At 37.0% G+C, this 17,012-nt stretch overlaps 1 protein-coding gene across 6 annotated transcripts in view; it reads right to left on the reverse strand.

Moving 5' to 3' along the window:
* LOC128026476 (echinoderm microtubule-associated protein-like 4) overlaps positions 1 to 17,012 on the reverse strand; it is a 74,732-nt gene that overhangs the window by 16,048 nt on the left and 41,672 nt on the right. For 2 of the 6 annotated variants that reach the window (XM_052613661.1, XM_052613658.1), the window contains exons 2-12: positions 15,977 to 16,159; positions 9,643 to 9,775; positions 8,742 to 8,939; positions 5,039 to 5,179; positions 4,507 to 4,532; positions 3,856 to 3,888; positions 2,156 to 2,279; positions 1,714 to 1,863; positions 1,361 to 1,430; positions 676 to 786; positions 47 to 142 (exon numbers count right to left, since the gene is read on the reverse strand). In XM_052613661.1, coding sequence (XP_052469621.1) covers positions 47 to 142; positions 676 to 786; positions 1,361 to 1,430; positions 1,714 to 1,863; positions 2,156 to 2,279; positions 3,856 to 3,888; positions 4,507 to 4,532; positions 5,039 to 5,179; positions 8,742 to 8,939; positions 9,643 to 9,775; positions 15,977 to 16,159 — 1,265 coding nt within the window. The remainder of the gene's footprint in view (positions 1 to 46; positions 143 to 675; positions 787 to 1,360; positions 1,431 to 1,713; positions 1,864 to 2,155; positions 2,280 to 3,855; positions 3,889 to 4,506; positions 4,533 to 5,038; positions 5,180 to 8,741; positions 8,940 to 9,642; positions 9,776 to 15,976; positions 16,160 to 17,012) is intronic. The other 4 variants (XM_052613659.1, XM_052613660.1, XM_052613663.1 and 1 more) reach the window with 4 other exon arrangements.

A 17,012-nucleotide genomic window follows, 5' to 3' on the forward strand; every position in this document is an offset into this window, starting at 1 on the left:
AGTGGTGACAAGAGAACCAAATGAATAAAAAAAGTGTGAATCTAACCTTAAGCTCAGCGATTTTTGATTTCTTCTGCCAGTCCCACACAGTGAGCATGTGCTCATTAGAGTCATCAATCACACTGAGATGAATGCCCGAGTCCTACACACACACACACACACACACACACACACACACACACACACACACACACACACACACACACACACACAGATTGAGCATTACAATTCTATAATCTATAAACAAACACTCAATCACAACACTTTCGGTTTCTTCAGTCACCTCAGAAAAGAGCTGTTTCTAATAGGATTTTATTCAAAATCTAGTCATTGAGAACGACCAAAAAGTGCAGCGTTTGATGTTGAAACAAGCAGGTTCATAAAAATGTGCACCATTTGTAAAGTGAGGAGCTCTTGTTTTATCCATAGATCACCAGAAAAACTGTCACAAAGGCAAAAAAAAAAAAAAAAAAAAAAAATCTAACTTCCTCTGAGCCAAGTTACAAATATTACAAAACATTATCAAGAGCCAAGTTGCAAATATGAATAAATATTACAAATATTACAAACGTGATCAATACTCATTTGATTTTCACACAATTGATATTATTTTATGGCAAAATCTGATTTTAGGTTAGAATTTACTGACAGAAGAATAATGAAATGAAATCTCACAGCTTTAGAGAAAGCGAGGGATCCGACTCCTCTCTCAAAAGTGCCGAGGCCGATGATCTGCAGCGTGGACAGACTGACCGAGTCCCAAACTCTGACGTGAGGCTGAAGCGGCTGCAGGTCAAACACATCACAATACAGAGAGGGATTCAGGAGAGCTTATTCTGATGACATGGACAAGAACAACTGAGTAACACAGAAAAATAAAAGTGTTTTTACAGTGCATGAAGGATGATGCTCTTTAGGGATCCTTTTGAATACTTGCCAGCTAAACGTGTTTGTTTTTGCACTTTCAAGGCATACGGTTTGTCTTGAATGTTCATTGCTAAAGCCAGTTCATTATAAACCTGTTCTCCTGTTTTGCATAACTAAAGCCAATTTTTTTTATTTTTTTTAATTAAGTGCAGTAGTTGAACAGTGCCATGGAAATAAAAACATGTGCAATGAGTACATTTTATGAAACAATTAAATAAAATACTGACAGGACATACAGTAATAGAAATACTACACAATGTGTATGCATGTATTGTAACAATATAAAAGTCTTTCCTTTCACCTTTGCTCAATTCAATGCATCCCTACTAAATAAAAGTATTAATTTCTTTAAAAAAAATCTATCCCAAACTTTGAAACGGTAGTGTACATTAGGTTTGTGCTTTATCAGAGTAGCTGCACTGATGAAACTCACCCTGCCATCTTTATCCACGCCTGCCAACTGTCCTGTGGCGATACGGATCTTATCTGGATGAACAGCAAGACTACACGAGAAACAGACGGAGAAAGCTGAACATTCACTGAACAACACTGCTGAAGATCACAACCGCTCATATCTTTAGTTCAGGGCTCACAGAACACATTTTCTGTCATCTCCATCCTGCACTTACAGAGCCTCAGGAAGACAATACTAATCGGGAATTCACAATGACAGCCGTTTGTTCACAAAGAAAATCTTTCAATTAAATTTTCAATGAGAGTTGGTTATTTAATCACTGTCTGTGAATGATAAGACTAATAAATAACTGCATGTCCCATCAATCTCACCATTTGACACAGTCAGTGTGTCCTAAATAGTGCCTCTGTGTCCTCTCCTCATAGTTGAAGAGCACAACCACCGAGGCGATGAAATACACAATCTCCCCGGTAGGAAGCAAGTACACATTTGCACGACAGTCACGTCCCCTGTAGCCATATCTATCAAGGAGTCAAGGGAAAACAACAATATACCAAAAACAATATATATATATAACTTTTTGCAATGCTTAACATAAACCATCCTAATGTTGTAATGTTTACTTTACAGAATCGCAGCAAGTTAATTGAAATTAAATTAATTATTATTAATTATTATTATTAATTATAGTCTATTAATGAAATTTGACAACCCTAGTTAATATTTGATTATTTTCTTGCCATAAAAGTTTTAATCCATTTTAAAACCACCATTGTAAAATACAATACGCGCAAAGCATGCTAGAAAGGATACACCCACTCCAGTTTGAGTCTCTCTGGGGGAAGTTCGGTTCGGACATCGTCGTAATTCTCCACGTCCGATGGGATAAACATTGTGATGGGTCGTCCTCGCATGAACATTTTAATATATTCTCCCTCTGTGGAGAGATTTGATGAAGGAAATATATAAGAACAAAATACTACAAGACGTTAACTGAAATTTGGTCTTTCAGAACAGATCGTGTTGAGTTTGTTAATTTTAGTAACATTTAACAAACACATAGCATATATATTATCTTCTAGCATTGCTCCTTCTTATATACTTAAAAAAGTTAGTTTTTAAATACTATACATTTCTAAATGAAGCTCTTTGATGGAGTTAGTTAAGCTCATGCTTTGAACTCATTCATAAACCCAAGCAAATCAAAAGTGAAGCTTTGAGCGGTGTGCAGAAGGGCCAGAGCAATGACAATGCCCAAATCTGACCATGATTCAATAAAGAAAAGAAAAGTGCAAGAAGAAACCTTAAAATGGATAGAGACAGAGCGAGGCAGGAAAAAAAAACATATTTTCTCTGATCTCCAGAATCATTTTGTGAAGTAGCACATTTTATAATAGCATCGTATAATTCTATAAAGTATTTAACATTGACCACAGGTAACCTTTAAAAACGGTTTAGTTGGCCGAGAATCACCAGAACATTCCTCACTGATACCGATATCCTTAAAGGAAAAGTTCAGCCAAAAATGGAAACTCTGTCATCATTTACTCATGCTAATGTTGTTCCAAACCTGAAAAAAAAAAATTTGTGAAAATGTCTGTGTGTGTGGGGTGTGTTTTAATATTAAAATATTTATGTTTCACAGCAGAAAATAAGTCATCAGGTTTGGGATGAAATGAGGATAAGCAAATTAAAATTTTTGGGAGGACTATCCCAGTAGTATGCTTACTGAATTAATTAAGGTACAAAGGTGAATCTTACGCAAACTTGTCCAGGCCAGTAAAAATTATATTATTTTATGAAAAAAAAAAAAGAAAAAAACATTTTAGGACCATTTTGACCTTTTGCATTTTCTCATTATTTCAATGAAAATTAAGTATTGTTTTAATATACTGTAAATTCCATACTCTATAGTGATGAGAATGAGACTATTTAGCATTATCGTACAAAAAGCTTAGATGTCAGAAAATTTTTGTTACAATGTATATTCATAATAAATATGAATTTCAAAATGCACTTTCTTGTTTGTTTCTTTCTTTTGATTTTGCAGTGATATCTGAGCTAGATATGTTCATGACTGGTTTAGTGAGATTCAGCCATAAAGCTGTTCTGGTATTTTTCCTTTAGGACAAACACATTCCTCTTCTAATAAGTAACTGGTGGTTAATCTACAGTAAGTCATCTATTTAGACCAACTGAACTGCGAGAAGAAATGAACAAGCGAGATGTGTGTTTATCGACATGCCTGTCGACAAGCAGGGAGGAAATCCACTTACTGTTGATTCCTCCAGAAATGTAATTTAAGATTTGAATGAGCAAGAGCAGCGGAGACAGAGAAGAAAAGAGGAAGAACTGACTGACCATTGATCTTTCCAACAGATCAATCAACATGTTAAGATAATTTAAGCGGGATTAGAGCCAGAAATGTTGAGATTCAGCCTGAAGCAGGGCAAAGGAGGGGTTAAAAAAAACACTTTCGGCGGCTTTCGGCCCTGTAGAGAGGACGGCCTTACCTTGATTGTTTTTTTCACGGGTTGACATTTTAGCTGGGTATGGGACAGAAATAATAATATCTCAAAAAACAAAAACAGAATGACAGACGAGGAACAGTTTTATTGATGTATGCTAAGAGAGGCCTGTCAACAGTTTTTAAGATGGGTGTGATCATTAGAAAAATCTGGAAGAACAAATAAGGAACCACAAGACACAGGAATGCAGTTTGTGTGTGTCTTTGCCAAGATTAAAGTGACTTGAGAGATGGAGGTGGTGCTCACACCTGCACTGTTCTCGGCCCAGGACTAAATCCAGATTCGGGATAAGGTTTTTCCCGGGCACACTCAGCCTGTGACAACTGGTATGAGACCCGTGCTAACTGTATTTTTCGGTGTCATCTATAATCTTGCCCTGGGGCAAAGCCAAGTACTAAGAAGTGGCAATATGCTAGCTTTTATTGATTCTTATGAAATGCAAGCTGACTGCAGGCCACAGCTTAAATGTTTTTACAAATGAGAATTTGTATTGATCTAAAATGCACACAAGGTCTGACATATTGCACGAGGCAGCCGTTTGCTTGAACCACTGTGATACAGGAAATGAGAGGAGCACATGAGAAAAAGATGAAGTTGAAACACAATAGACCACGTTGAGGCAAAATTAGACTTTACCTTGGCTGATGACTGGATCTCTGTGTCTAAAGAGGAAAAGGGAAGAAAATCAAATACTGTTAACATGAGACAAAACGTGAGTTCCATGAATGGCATGTTTGTTCAACTACAGGAATGTCTAAAAAGAACAGTTCCAAAATGAACGTTCCTTTTATTGTCATCATTTGCTCACTGTGGACTTTTTTGCATGATATATGTTGGAATTTAATGAATTTTTGTGGTTTAATTTAAACTAATACAAAAAGTGCTGAACAGCAAGTACCTAACTAAATACTGGTAACTAAAATCATATTTATATTACCAAAACTGAATGGAACTGAATGGTTTTGATGTAACTTCATAAATCCAATTCAGTGGACTTTCAAGGAATATATTTTTTCAAGGTTAAGAAAAATGACTTTAAAAAGCCTGAAGTATTGTTTACAAAAAGTTTTTTATACTTCTACTTCCCCAATTGGATGACTAATGAGGACTCAAATCTACAGGGTGAGTCTTAGTAGGGCAAAGGGGATGGAAGGAACCTAACACTTACTTCTCTGCATTCTTCACCACTTTGGACAGCAGTTTGGAGGTGGAGGCTGCTTTCACCAGCTTATTCCTGTTCTCCTCTCCGCTGTCCCATGTGCTACTTTGAGAACGCTCAATTCCTCCACGCTTCCCACTGCCACCCCTGCTGCAGGCACAAACAAATACACAGAAAAAGAGTGTAAGGGTTTCACTGGAAAAGAAAGCGATAGCAGAGAAGCTGAAAAACGAGTCCAGGGGAGAAGTTACAAATTTAGAGGAGCGGTATTGTAAGCTTGGAGGAAAACAATCCATTAAATCTAAATAGATCTAAATATATCTTACATAGACCCACCAAAATGGGTCACAGTTTCATTCAGACAATTTTACTTAGGATGGACTGCAAAGTCTACATGCTAACTCTAACCAGGTCCTCCAAACTCCAACAACCATTCCTCCTCTTTGGTTAATTTCCAACTGGAAGCCAGAAAACAAGCAACAGCCCTTGAAAGTCAAAGATGCATCCATCAGGTAAAAGATCATGCATATGCCAAAGCATAATCCACTCGATAGTTAGTACACACAGAGGAGCTGAAAACCCTGAAACCCAGTCTTGTAGTAAATTGCATGAGATTGTTCAGGGAAAAGACGCCAAACAGCATAGCTAAAGGAAGGTAGAGAAGGAAACACATCAGAGGTTTAGAAAGGGAAAACAGAGGAGTGTTATCCTCACGCGAAGCTTTGTGTAAGGAGAAATCGTTAAAAACAAACTTGTTTTCTGGACCAAAGCTTCTAGACTAATATTCACCAACCCAATTTCCAATTTATTCGATATGAGAGCTAACCCAAAGGCTCATTTTGACAGAAAAGAGGGAGGTGCAACAAAAATGATGGGAGGATCTGAACTTTGATTAATGATGGCTCATCTTGAAGCTTGAACCAACAAACTTCTGGTCATCACCAGCCCTAAACGTATAGCCATACAGTCGTTTACACCAGATCTCTCAACCTTAGCAGAGAATATGAAGTTCAAGGCAGGGGTGCATGGGAAGACATTTTAATTAGAAGTGATCCAGAAACTCACAAATGTACACAAACATTAAAGCCAAAAGTATACTTCAGTTTTTACACTCGGTTTTCAGATAGAATTCTTTATACGCATGTACTCGCTCCTTGAATGCCACTTGAAGTTTCGCACAAATTAAGTTGGTTCGGACGTTGCTTCCCAGTTGAAAATGAAACCGAGGAATTGGTACAAAGACAACAACAACAAAAACTCGTCAAGACTGCACCAACAATAGACATCCATGTTACAAGCTCTCGTGAGAGGGAGTTAAGAAATACTCAATTCTAGTTTAACGGTTAGGTAACGAGAACAAATACATTTTTATCGGTCATAATTTCTATAGAGAAATAGCGCAGGCACTGGACAAGGATGAAACATTCTAGAGTGCAAGTGTCGAACGTCTGTGTTGAAACGGTGTATACTTTGAAAGGCTGTGTAATCAGCTGTATGCAAATGCCACATATGCTAAGAGTTCAAGTTCAAACTGAAGTATACTTTGGGCTTGAGGCCATTAAACAGGTCAGAGGTGTAGCAAAGTACCTCCAACCTCACCAAACATGGGAGTAAGAGAGGAGGGAAGGGAAGGGAATGGATAGCACTCCAGGGCAGAGCGGACACACTTCCACATGTGAAAAACTGGCTTGAGTTCTACTCATGGGGCCACCTGTGAGGTATACAGGTCTAACAATGTTGATCCCTAGTATATGTGTGATAATAGCTGTGTGAGTGCTCCATATGACTGTATAGTAAAATACTATCATAAAATGACCATGTAATACCATGGTAATAACTAATTTGGTCTACTAGCTTCACCAGTTGAATTGCATTACTAGCAGATACCTAGACTCTCTATGCTCGTTTTTGTCTTATAAGCAAAAAACACCAAATAAACCATAGCCCTCCTGCATTTGCTGAAGTTTCTATTAAAGAGTTCTTCTTTAACAAGGAAGTAGACTTCATAACAACATACAGTATGTGACCCTGGACCACACAACCAGTCTTAAGTGTCAAAGATTTATACATTATCTGAAAGCTGAACAAATAAGCTTTCCATTGATGTACGGTTTATTAGGATGTGACAATATTTGGCCGAGAGACAACTATTTGAATATCTGGAATCTGAGGGTGCAAAAAAAAAAAAAAAAGAAAAAAAAAAAAAAATCAAAATACTGAGAAAATTACCTTTGAAATTGTCCACATGAATTCTTAGCAATGCATCCTACTAATCAAAATGTAAGTTTTGATATATTTACGGAAGGAAATTTATAAAATATCTTCATGGAACATGATCTTTACTTAATATCCTAATGATTTTTGGCATAAAAAAGATTTAAAGGTTAAGTAATGTGACTGTGAACAAATCCCGGCTAATGATCTTCTTGCTGCATCATCTAACAAGCATGGATCGGGCCCTGAAATGACATTACAGAGTCAGCTAATTGGTTTTCCACTTCTCTTTAGCTAATTGGATGGGACAGCTTGCAGCGTCAATATGAATAACTCAGCAGGTTGGCTCTTTGGTTATTAAGTAGAGACTAGAAGGTTTGCTAATGGTGTTGAAGCATGGCTGGTCTAATGTGTTAGCCTGATTACTCTGCACATTATTAAATGAGAACCAATGGTTTGAGCACTGAGAGGACATCACATCTGCTTTCCATTAACTGTCCATTTCGGGGTGGACTGCTCGGAGTGATCCAGAGCATACTGTCAGCCGGATGCTAGCAGGACATTTAGCAGAAAATGAGGGACAAACAATGTTAAATTATGAGAAAGCAATAATTTGTCACCCTGGACCACAAAATCAGTCTCAAGTTGCTGGGGTATGTTTTTAGCAATAGCCCAAAAAACACTGTATGGGTCAAAATTAGAGATTTTTCTTTTATGCCAAAAATCAGTAGGATATTAGGTAAATGTCATGTTCCATGAAGATATTTTGTTAATTTCCTACCGTAACTATATCAAAAGTGTTTGATTAGTAATATGCATGGCTAAGAACTAATTTGGACAACTTCAAAGGCGATTTTCTCAATATATAGAGTTTTTTGCACCCTCAGATTCCAGATTTTCAAATAGTTGTATCTCTGCCAAATATTGTCCCATCTTAATTAACCATACATCAATTGAAAGCTTTTTTTTTATCAGGTTTCAGATAATGTAAAACTGACACTGACACGTTTGTTTTGATATAATTAATTTAAGAGCATAGAAATTAGGTTTCTATAATGAGTACTGATAGGAGTTGTTTCTTCATGTCTGAGAAACTAATGTGTGGCTATTATTTACAAATGATGGAAGTGAATTGTTCTCCCTGAATTATAAAACTACTTATACATTATATCTGTCCTTTTTACCAACCACAAATAACTTTTCCTATACATGTATAATAGATAGACAGACAGACAGACAGACAGAGAGACAGACAGACAGAGAGATACTAATCCTAATGGAGAACATGAATGGGAAAGATACTTCTGGAACCAAGGCAGATAAAAAGTTTTGACTGTTGTGAATAACAACTGCTGTGCTCTATTGATCTTGATATTGATTGAGGAAGCATGTCAGCCCTGCCCCTTGGCTTTACGTCAATAGGTTGCGAAAGCGCTGCAAGCAGATTTCCAAATGCTGCTCGAACACAGCCAGAAATCGCACGGCTGTTGGGAGGAACCTTTTGGCCGGGGTTGACCCCTTGTTCTCCGAGAGCTGTCTTTGAGGCTGTGGGGGATGAGGGGAGGGAGGGTTGCTGGAAGGGGACGGTGCCTGAGGGGTGCTGGGTGCTGAGGGGGTTTTATCGTTAGCTGGTGGAGGCTCCTCTTTCTCCCTGATCCCCTCCATCGGAGGCTTGTCTTTTTTACGCTCGCCACCACTGCAAAAACAACATGCAGGTCAACAGAGGAAGATCTGACACACATGAAAAGGAGAGCAGAGCATCTCAACACTGAGGTGAAACACTCACAGACTTTCAGATGAATATATTTCTTCAGGCTGAAAGAACATCACACATTAAACAGAGAACATCTGACTGGACCAACATTTGAATATGTCAGCAAAAGACGAGTTGTCCATATTTTTTGGAGCATTTTTGCATACGACTGTTGTCGTCTGTTAAAAATGAATTAAGAGTGTCCTAGCACAGTGTTTCCCGAACCGGTCATGGAGGTACAACTCTTGATTGTCTTCCTAATCTAACACACCTGCTTCAAATCATCAGCTCATTAGTGGAGAGCTGAAATGGGTCAGAGAAGGGAAATCATCCAAAATGTGTAGAGGAGGCTGAGATAATTTGCATATTTCTGTTGTGTGTGTATGTACCTGGTATTCCCTATATTTTGAGGACCATATATTCCCACAAGTATAGTAATACTAGTACATTTTGACCTTGTGGGACATTTTTTAGGTCCCCAAGAGGAAACAAGCTTATAAAACAAGTTTTTAGAAATTCTAAAAATGGCTGTATTTTTGTGTGAGGGGCAGGGTTAAGTGAAAGTACAATACAGTATAAAAACCAATACATCTATGGAATGCCCACGCAAAATATAGAAACCAGTGTGTGTGTGTGCGCACATTACCTCTTAGCAGCAGAAGAGAAGGTCTCTTTCTTTGCTATAGACACTGTGGAAGTATCTCTGTGAGATTTGCGGCCACTGGAACTGCCATTGGCAATACAGGACATTGAATAGGACTCACGCAGCGGGGTCTGACCTGCAGGAGACATGTCACACATCAGTTTTAGTCCATCTTATACCTCAAAACAATGGCTGAAATCTCAGCACTGCAACACATTTACTGTACAGACCTTCTATTAGGATTACCACACCCTTTCACTTTTAAAGATCCATGAATTTTCTAATTTAATAAGTTAATATATATATATATTTTTTTTTTCATGGTCTTTTTATATTAATAGTAACACTTTGCAATAAGGTTCCCTTTGAAATAATAAATAAAAAGGTAATTGGAACTTCTTCCTCTCTTTTTTGAGATAAAACTGGCAATTGTCAGATAAAAAGAGGCAAATACCTTTTTTATATTATATTTCAATATTCAATAAAAGATTTTGATTAACTAAAGACATTTCCACACTCTTCTGTGACTTAAGATTCTACTGATTTCTATGACTTGGAAATCATACAATTAAACACAATCAACAGTCAGGAAATATAGAGAGAGACGGGACAGACTGTAAAGGGAGGATCGTGTCTGACTTAAATAGGGCAGGAATCCAGACATGCTAACTGGATCAGTCACCTGATATTCTAGTCAACTTAATTACAGTACCACTGACATAAAAAGATGCAATGACATTCATACTGTAAATTGTAATAAGTGTGGCTTAAGTGTTCAAAACTTGGTGCCACTGTATACAAAATATTTCAAATAACATGACATAAAAGTCACCATAGCAACATCACCAAGCATTTTCTACACTGATAATTATATAAATTATTATAATTTTTTTTTTTCTTGACCATCAAATCAGCATATTATAAGATTTCTGAAGGATCATGCGACACTGAAGACTGCATATTTGCGAATATATATATTTAAATAGAAAACATCTGATTTTGATGTAATTTGTATAGACAGTATCATGTACATATATTGTACTGATCTGTATTCTTAATATATAGTGGGTTCCAAAAGACCGGACCAGAAAGAAAATCTGTGATTTATTTTTTTTACATTTTACTCTGCTTTTGAATACATTATTCTACTGTATATTATACATTATAATGCAAAAATTAATTAAATTAGAAAGAAACATTATAAACAAAAGGAGCAGTCTCAGATCTCAGGATCCTAGCGGAGACACACAGACTCGTGTTGAACTAGCATTTGACCTTACTGTGGTTGTGTTGAAACACCACAGAACAGACGGAGGTGTCCATTTGAGCTTGGCATTCTCATGCTAAACATGATTGCAATGGTTTGCATCAGCCATGCTATTTAAAACTCTCTCTGAATGGCCTGCATGTGGAAATATCTGATTTACCTCACCGGTCGCTTCACTTTGACCTCTTAGTTTAGTGAGGGAGACTGAGGTCTGTGTAGCTATTGTGTTACGGCACCCTGCCGCCCTTGCGTGGTGGATTTGATTAATCGTTTCTCTCCAGGGCACGTGTACGCGTGTATATTATCTCAGGAGCCGGCGATGCGATGTCAGTACCACATGGCTCCGTTTCACACTCCATTAGCCCACAACAAAAACACACAGTGTGTGTCTGACCTCATCAGACTGCTGAGAGTGTGACGTGTGCGTGCTTGGAAAAACAAAAAAACACCAACCACTTCTTTTCTCTACAGTATTCCGAAATCAAAGGATTTTTCTTTTTCATGTTTAATGCAAAATTAACAATATATTAATGATCTAGCTCTCTTGGTTTGTTTTTAAATTAAAACAAAACAGAATCTGCGTATTTAATCTTCAATATTTCATAAACAAACATGCATGGGGTAGGAGAAAGGTCCCACTTTCGAATTACAGATGCTGTGATTCTGTGGGCATGGGCAGTCGATAAAGGAATTCTGTGTTTTTCCATGTTTAACAGTTAAAGTCAAACAAACTATACACAGTCTTTTATTTTTGACATCATACTGTTATAGTTAAGGAAACGTAATCGTTCAGATTGTGTGTCAGTAATAGGTGACTTTACTGGAATCTCCCGCTGCCATCACAACAGATCATGCAGTTTGGGTCAAAGAAATATTTAATGTGTGTGTTTAGAGAGTTGGCTTTCATGAACAGAGATTGAGCATTCAAGCATAAGATGATCTTTTCCTGTGTATGGTTCTGTATGGGTGTGTGTGTGTGTGTGTGTGTCTAGTCAGCACAGCCGCACAGGAAGTCCTCATGTGACCTCACTCCAACAGGAAACCAAGGAATTATCTGCCTTCCATCAGAAGCCTGGCTGTCACTAGCTGTTCTTCACCAAAACCACTGGTAATCGCCATCACTTTCATGCTCAGAATACAGGAGTTTGCTGGATTTACGTATATAGTCACTCTTAATCACATTCAGTGTACTTCATATGATAGAAGACTGTCTTATTATCATTAAAAACCACTCTATAACACCCCGTCTTACTGACCCCAGACAGCTTGCGAAAATCAATTCCAATTTATTTCATGGTAAGCCAAAAAAGCGATCAGATTATTTACAAAAACAACAAATCAAAGTATAACATTCATCTGTAACTGGGAAAAGCAGTTTGTGAATTGAGCAGTTTCACAGATTTTGTACAGATATCACAGCTGGTTAAGGATCCACTGAGGTTTAGGAGAGGACTTGAGTGGAAAGACTGAGAGTTTGGGGAAAGACACTAGTGTGTGGGGGATTATGGGAAATGAGGGGGAATAGATAGAGGGATTGAATGTGATAGGAGCACTGAGTCAGCATGGCGAGAAAGAAAGAGAAACGGAGGAGTAAAAGTGAGAAAAATGGGTCATAATGGGCGCAGTGAGTAAATATGGGCAGTGGAAAGAAAATGTGGTTCATTCATGGACTGAGAATGTGAAAAATGAGAACGAGCAACCACCATATGACACAATTTATAATGAAAATGAATGAACCGTAACCCACAAAAAAAAAAAAAAAAAATCTGAATAAAATGTAATTTATTTTATTTTGAGATCCAAAAAATTGTGTTAAATTCAAACAGATGCAGCATGAAACCCAGACAAATCAAATTTAATCTAATAAATCGTTTTTAGAAGGAATGCACCCTTTTGTTTTCGTTATGTTCACAATAAAGATTCAATTTGCTATTGATTCATTTCAGGTTTAAAAAAATAAAAAAATAAAATACCTTTTATGACAAGTATTTTTTACGGAAGTTCTAAGCGGCCATGCATTATATATTTTTTTCTTTTTGTTTTCTCGTTATAACAACTTAATTTTCTCGTTATCTCGACATTACGAAGTTTGTTTTCTCGTTATAACGACTTAATTTTCTCGTTTTCTCGACATAACGAAGTTCGTTTTCTCGTTATAGCGACTTCATTTTCTCTAAGAAGTTACAAAACTGTGCCATCAGGTGGCACTATAGACCTGAATAAAACTGATGGGGTGTTGTACACTATCCACTTTACTGAACGCAGACCTTCCTCGTGACGCTATAATTTATAATCGCTGCAGTCTTGTTCATTACTGACATTTAATTAATTCATAAATGTTAAATGCTTGAATCAATATGAATATTTTGTGTATTAAGTTCCTGCTACATGCATGAGTTTCACCAACGCATTCTGTGTCATAAAATAACTGCTTATCAAAACCAAGGTTGACATCACTGTATTCTGTTCATCTACAGTACGGGATTTAATGATGTAGGCTGATGTGCTTCTTTTCCTTATTACTATTCTTTATTGTTAACCATATTGATGAGAAATGTGATGTATATGTAAAATCCATAGACTAATTTAATTCAGTTTTGTTCTGTAATGTTGTAATGGTTTTTTTCCACACACACACACACACACACACACACACACATACACATACACTACACGTACACATGAACGCTCTTTTCAAACAGAAGCTTGTAACACACATGATATCTGCCACATCATATAATGACTACTACAAATTACAAATTATATATAATTTTATTTCAAATAAAGGGAAAATTGAAAGTGAGTTTAATACAAGCAGCTCTAATGGTGCGGTGTTGCCATTTAAACATGTTAATTACAAAAACAAAACGTTCGTTGTTCTGTCTCTGGAAAAATCAGCAGTGATTGATCAGCCTTTATTTATGTACAGTACTGTAGATGTTATTACGAAGCAAAATTTGCTGAAATATAGGCTACAGTAAGAGCGCCTGCATGGTCCATCAGATGCCTGTCAAAGTTGAGTTCATTACTATAGCAACAGCAAAACTGTCATGTCGTTATAACGAGAAAACAAACTTTCGTTATGTCGAGATAACGAGAAAATGAACTTCGTTATGTCGAGATAACGAGAAAATTATGTCGTTATAACGAGAAAACAAAAAGAAAAAAATATATAATGCATGGCCGCTTAGAACTTCCGTAGTTTTTAGTAAGGACTGCATGCTTATAATAAATTATATCACTATTTTGAAATTTGCTTTGGCTATTAGCTTCGAGTTTTGATGACTATTACTGTAAAATGTGGAAAACAGTCATGATGAAGAATGAGCCGTGTAGCTGTCCAAGCTGTGTTCTGTGTTGAGTCAGAGGTTGGCCTTCTATCTGATGGTTGTCTGGGAGTTGAACACACAATTCTCTCTTCTATACACACACTAATACTGCATCACACTCGACTTAAAGCTAAACAATAGCTGCGGAACACTAGGTTTAAAACAATATGTATACAAATGTAAAATAAAACAATAATACTGTTTATTCAAAGTATGTAAGTTTACTAGGCAGAAACCTGAAAATAACAGTGAATTTCAGGCCTGGAAAAGTCCGAGTAAAATCTTCTCAATTCACGGACATTTTTAGAATGAATAATCATCTTTCTAGGTTTGTTCTGCTGTACAAAATGTAATTGTGATGAAACTGCTCTTTGTTATTGCTTGTGTTGAGTAAAACATTCATTAGTCTTTTAATTGGTCTAATAGGAGACATTTGCACACTAATACGTATAATTATTCAAGTCTATTTTCCAAAGCCTTTCATCTGACATACAGCTGGAAATCCAACTCAGCAGTCTTGTGTTAAATTAAGAAGCTGATTTGCTGATGCTGATGAGAATAAAGTTGTAACACAAAGCATACAACGAATACACAGAATTGTACTTCATTTGTTATATAGAAGGTGTATAAAATATTTTTTTTTTACCTAAATTGTGTTAATTTGTGCTTTGTTGGTATAATGTCTGCTAGAATGTTAAAACGAATGTTAAAACGAATGTTCAGTGTTAAGTAAATATTTTAAAATTGTTGTTTTGTAATAGATTTTTACTTGAAAAGCAGGGAGAAAAAAAAAGTAAAAAGCACATTTTGGCAATTTAATTAATGCAATGATGAAAAAAAAAGGGAATGTATGCCTACGGGGGGGAAATGTGAAAAACCGTGTTCGGTATTCTGTGTTTTATTTTGTTCAGCTTCGGCCAAGAATTTTAATTTCAGGGGCATCCCTACTGTACACCTTCTATATACAGTGGGTATAGAAAAGAATCTTAGTAAATACTCTGAGCAAATACAGCTGGATATGACAATTGTGTTTGTCTTCATTTCAGACTGCAAATATACTAAAATATACCCACTGTCTTAGTATACATACAAAATCTTTAGACTTTTCTATAAAGTATTATTTGTAAATTGCTAAATTTAAAAGTTGCTTTGTAAATATTTATTTTTACAGAATTATTCTGGCAACCACAGCTGCCAGTTGGGACAACTATGTACCATAATACTTAGTCTGCCCAAAACGTCATTGGCTGAGCAAGCTGTCATACAAACAGGGCAATGTTTTGCCAAGGCCACACTGTTTACACCCTTCATAAGTCATCCTTAGTCTTAACATATTAAAAAATATTTTAACATCAAAAAACTTTAAGCTGCATAAAGTATACATTAGTTGTATACTTGTGTGTGTGAGAGAGCGAGAGAACCGGGGCAGGAGGCAGCCAGTGTGTTTTATATGGCGTATTAAACAGAGAACAAAGTGAAGTCAGTTTTAATGGTCAAACATTAAAATGCCTTCCCTCAAGCAGCACCCAAGATCTCTCTCTCTCACACACACACACACACACAGCTGCTATTCAAATGGAAACGTTCAGTGCTGTGGGTCAAGGCTGGATTGAAACTGTTAACAGATCCTGGTCTGGCTGCGCTCCTACACTTCCTCCATGTAAACAGTGCGAGGATCACTGGAGGCGAAGACGCACACACACACGCACACACACGTACACACACAGCAGTGCTAGGTTACCTTTGCTGCTCTGCTGTTTTTTGGCAGCGGCGGCTGAGTCCTCCGACTGAGCCAGACGTCTGAGCACTTCTGCCAGTGCGGCCTTCATCACCGTCAGCTCATCTTCCTGCTGCTGCACCCGCAGCTCAAGAGACGACAGGCGATCCTGCACATCTGACGTGCTCGCTGCTGAAATACTGTCATCTGGCAGAGAAAGAAAGAGAAAGATGCCTTTCTCATCATATAGTACAGATGCACGATATACATGGAGAATGGGCTTGCGGCTGTTTAGACACAAAATGGAAAAAGAAAGAAAGAGGCAAAAAATATAAACGAGACAGTGGGCAGCACAGCTTATCAGTTAGCATTCCATCTTGGCGCTTTCCTCTAGTGATTTCAATGGCTGCTGATATTCATGCTCTTTGGCTTTTGATGCATCTAAACACAGGTAGGCTGCAGTTCAGCTTGCAGACGATTGCTATGCAAAAGTTGGAAGTGCTCTCGTGACTATTTGGCTCAGCACGCAGCATGCCTCCATGAGCTTGACTGTTTTCAAAGAGAAGCGCAAAGCTGTATCTTTCTTTTGTAAATCAGATAAAACTGAAGACTCTTCGAAGATATGAATGCTTCAATACTACTTTATAGGTATACTCAAGATTTACATGAGATTGGCAGAAACTGTGTTTTGTCCCTTTAAAAGTTACAAATCAAAATCAGTAAATTATTTTATTTTGTTCTTAGATTAACACGAGTGGCACAAACAGCAGCAGGTATATAGACTGCTGTTACTTTAGGACCTATTATAATGCAAGGCTTTTGATGCACTTTTTTCCCCCTCAACTGTTTATGTTCACTTTAGAAAAAAACTACTTTTTTTTTTTTTTTTTTTGTGGTAAATGCAATAAATATTTTCACACTATACAAGAGAGCGTTTTGCATGTATGTTTGGATGTGTGCGTGGATTGTTTAAAAATCACATTAAAATGCACACACGAATCAATAAGCAGAATCAATGTGTGTCTTACTGAATCCACTGTTCTTTGAGATGTGGAACCAA

Source organism: Carassius gibelio, chromosome A13 (assembly GCF_023724105.1).
Source record: "Carassius gibelio isolate Cgi1373 ecotype wild population from Czech Republic chromosome A13, carGib1.2-hapl.c, whole genome shotgun sequence".
NCBI lineage: Eukaryota > Metazoa > Chordata > Actinopteri > Cypriniformes > Cyprinidae > Carassius > Carassius gibelio.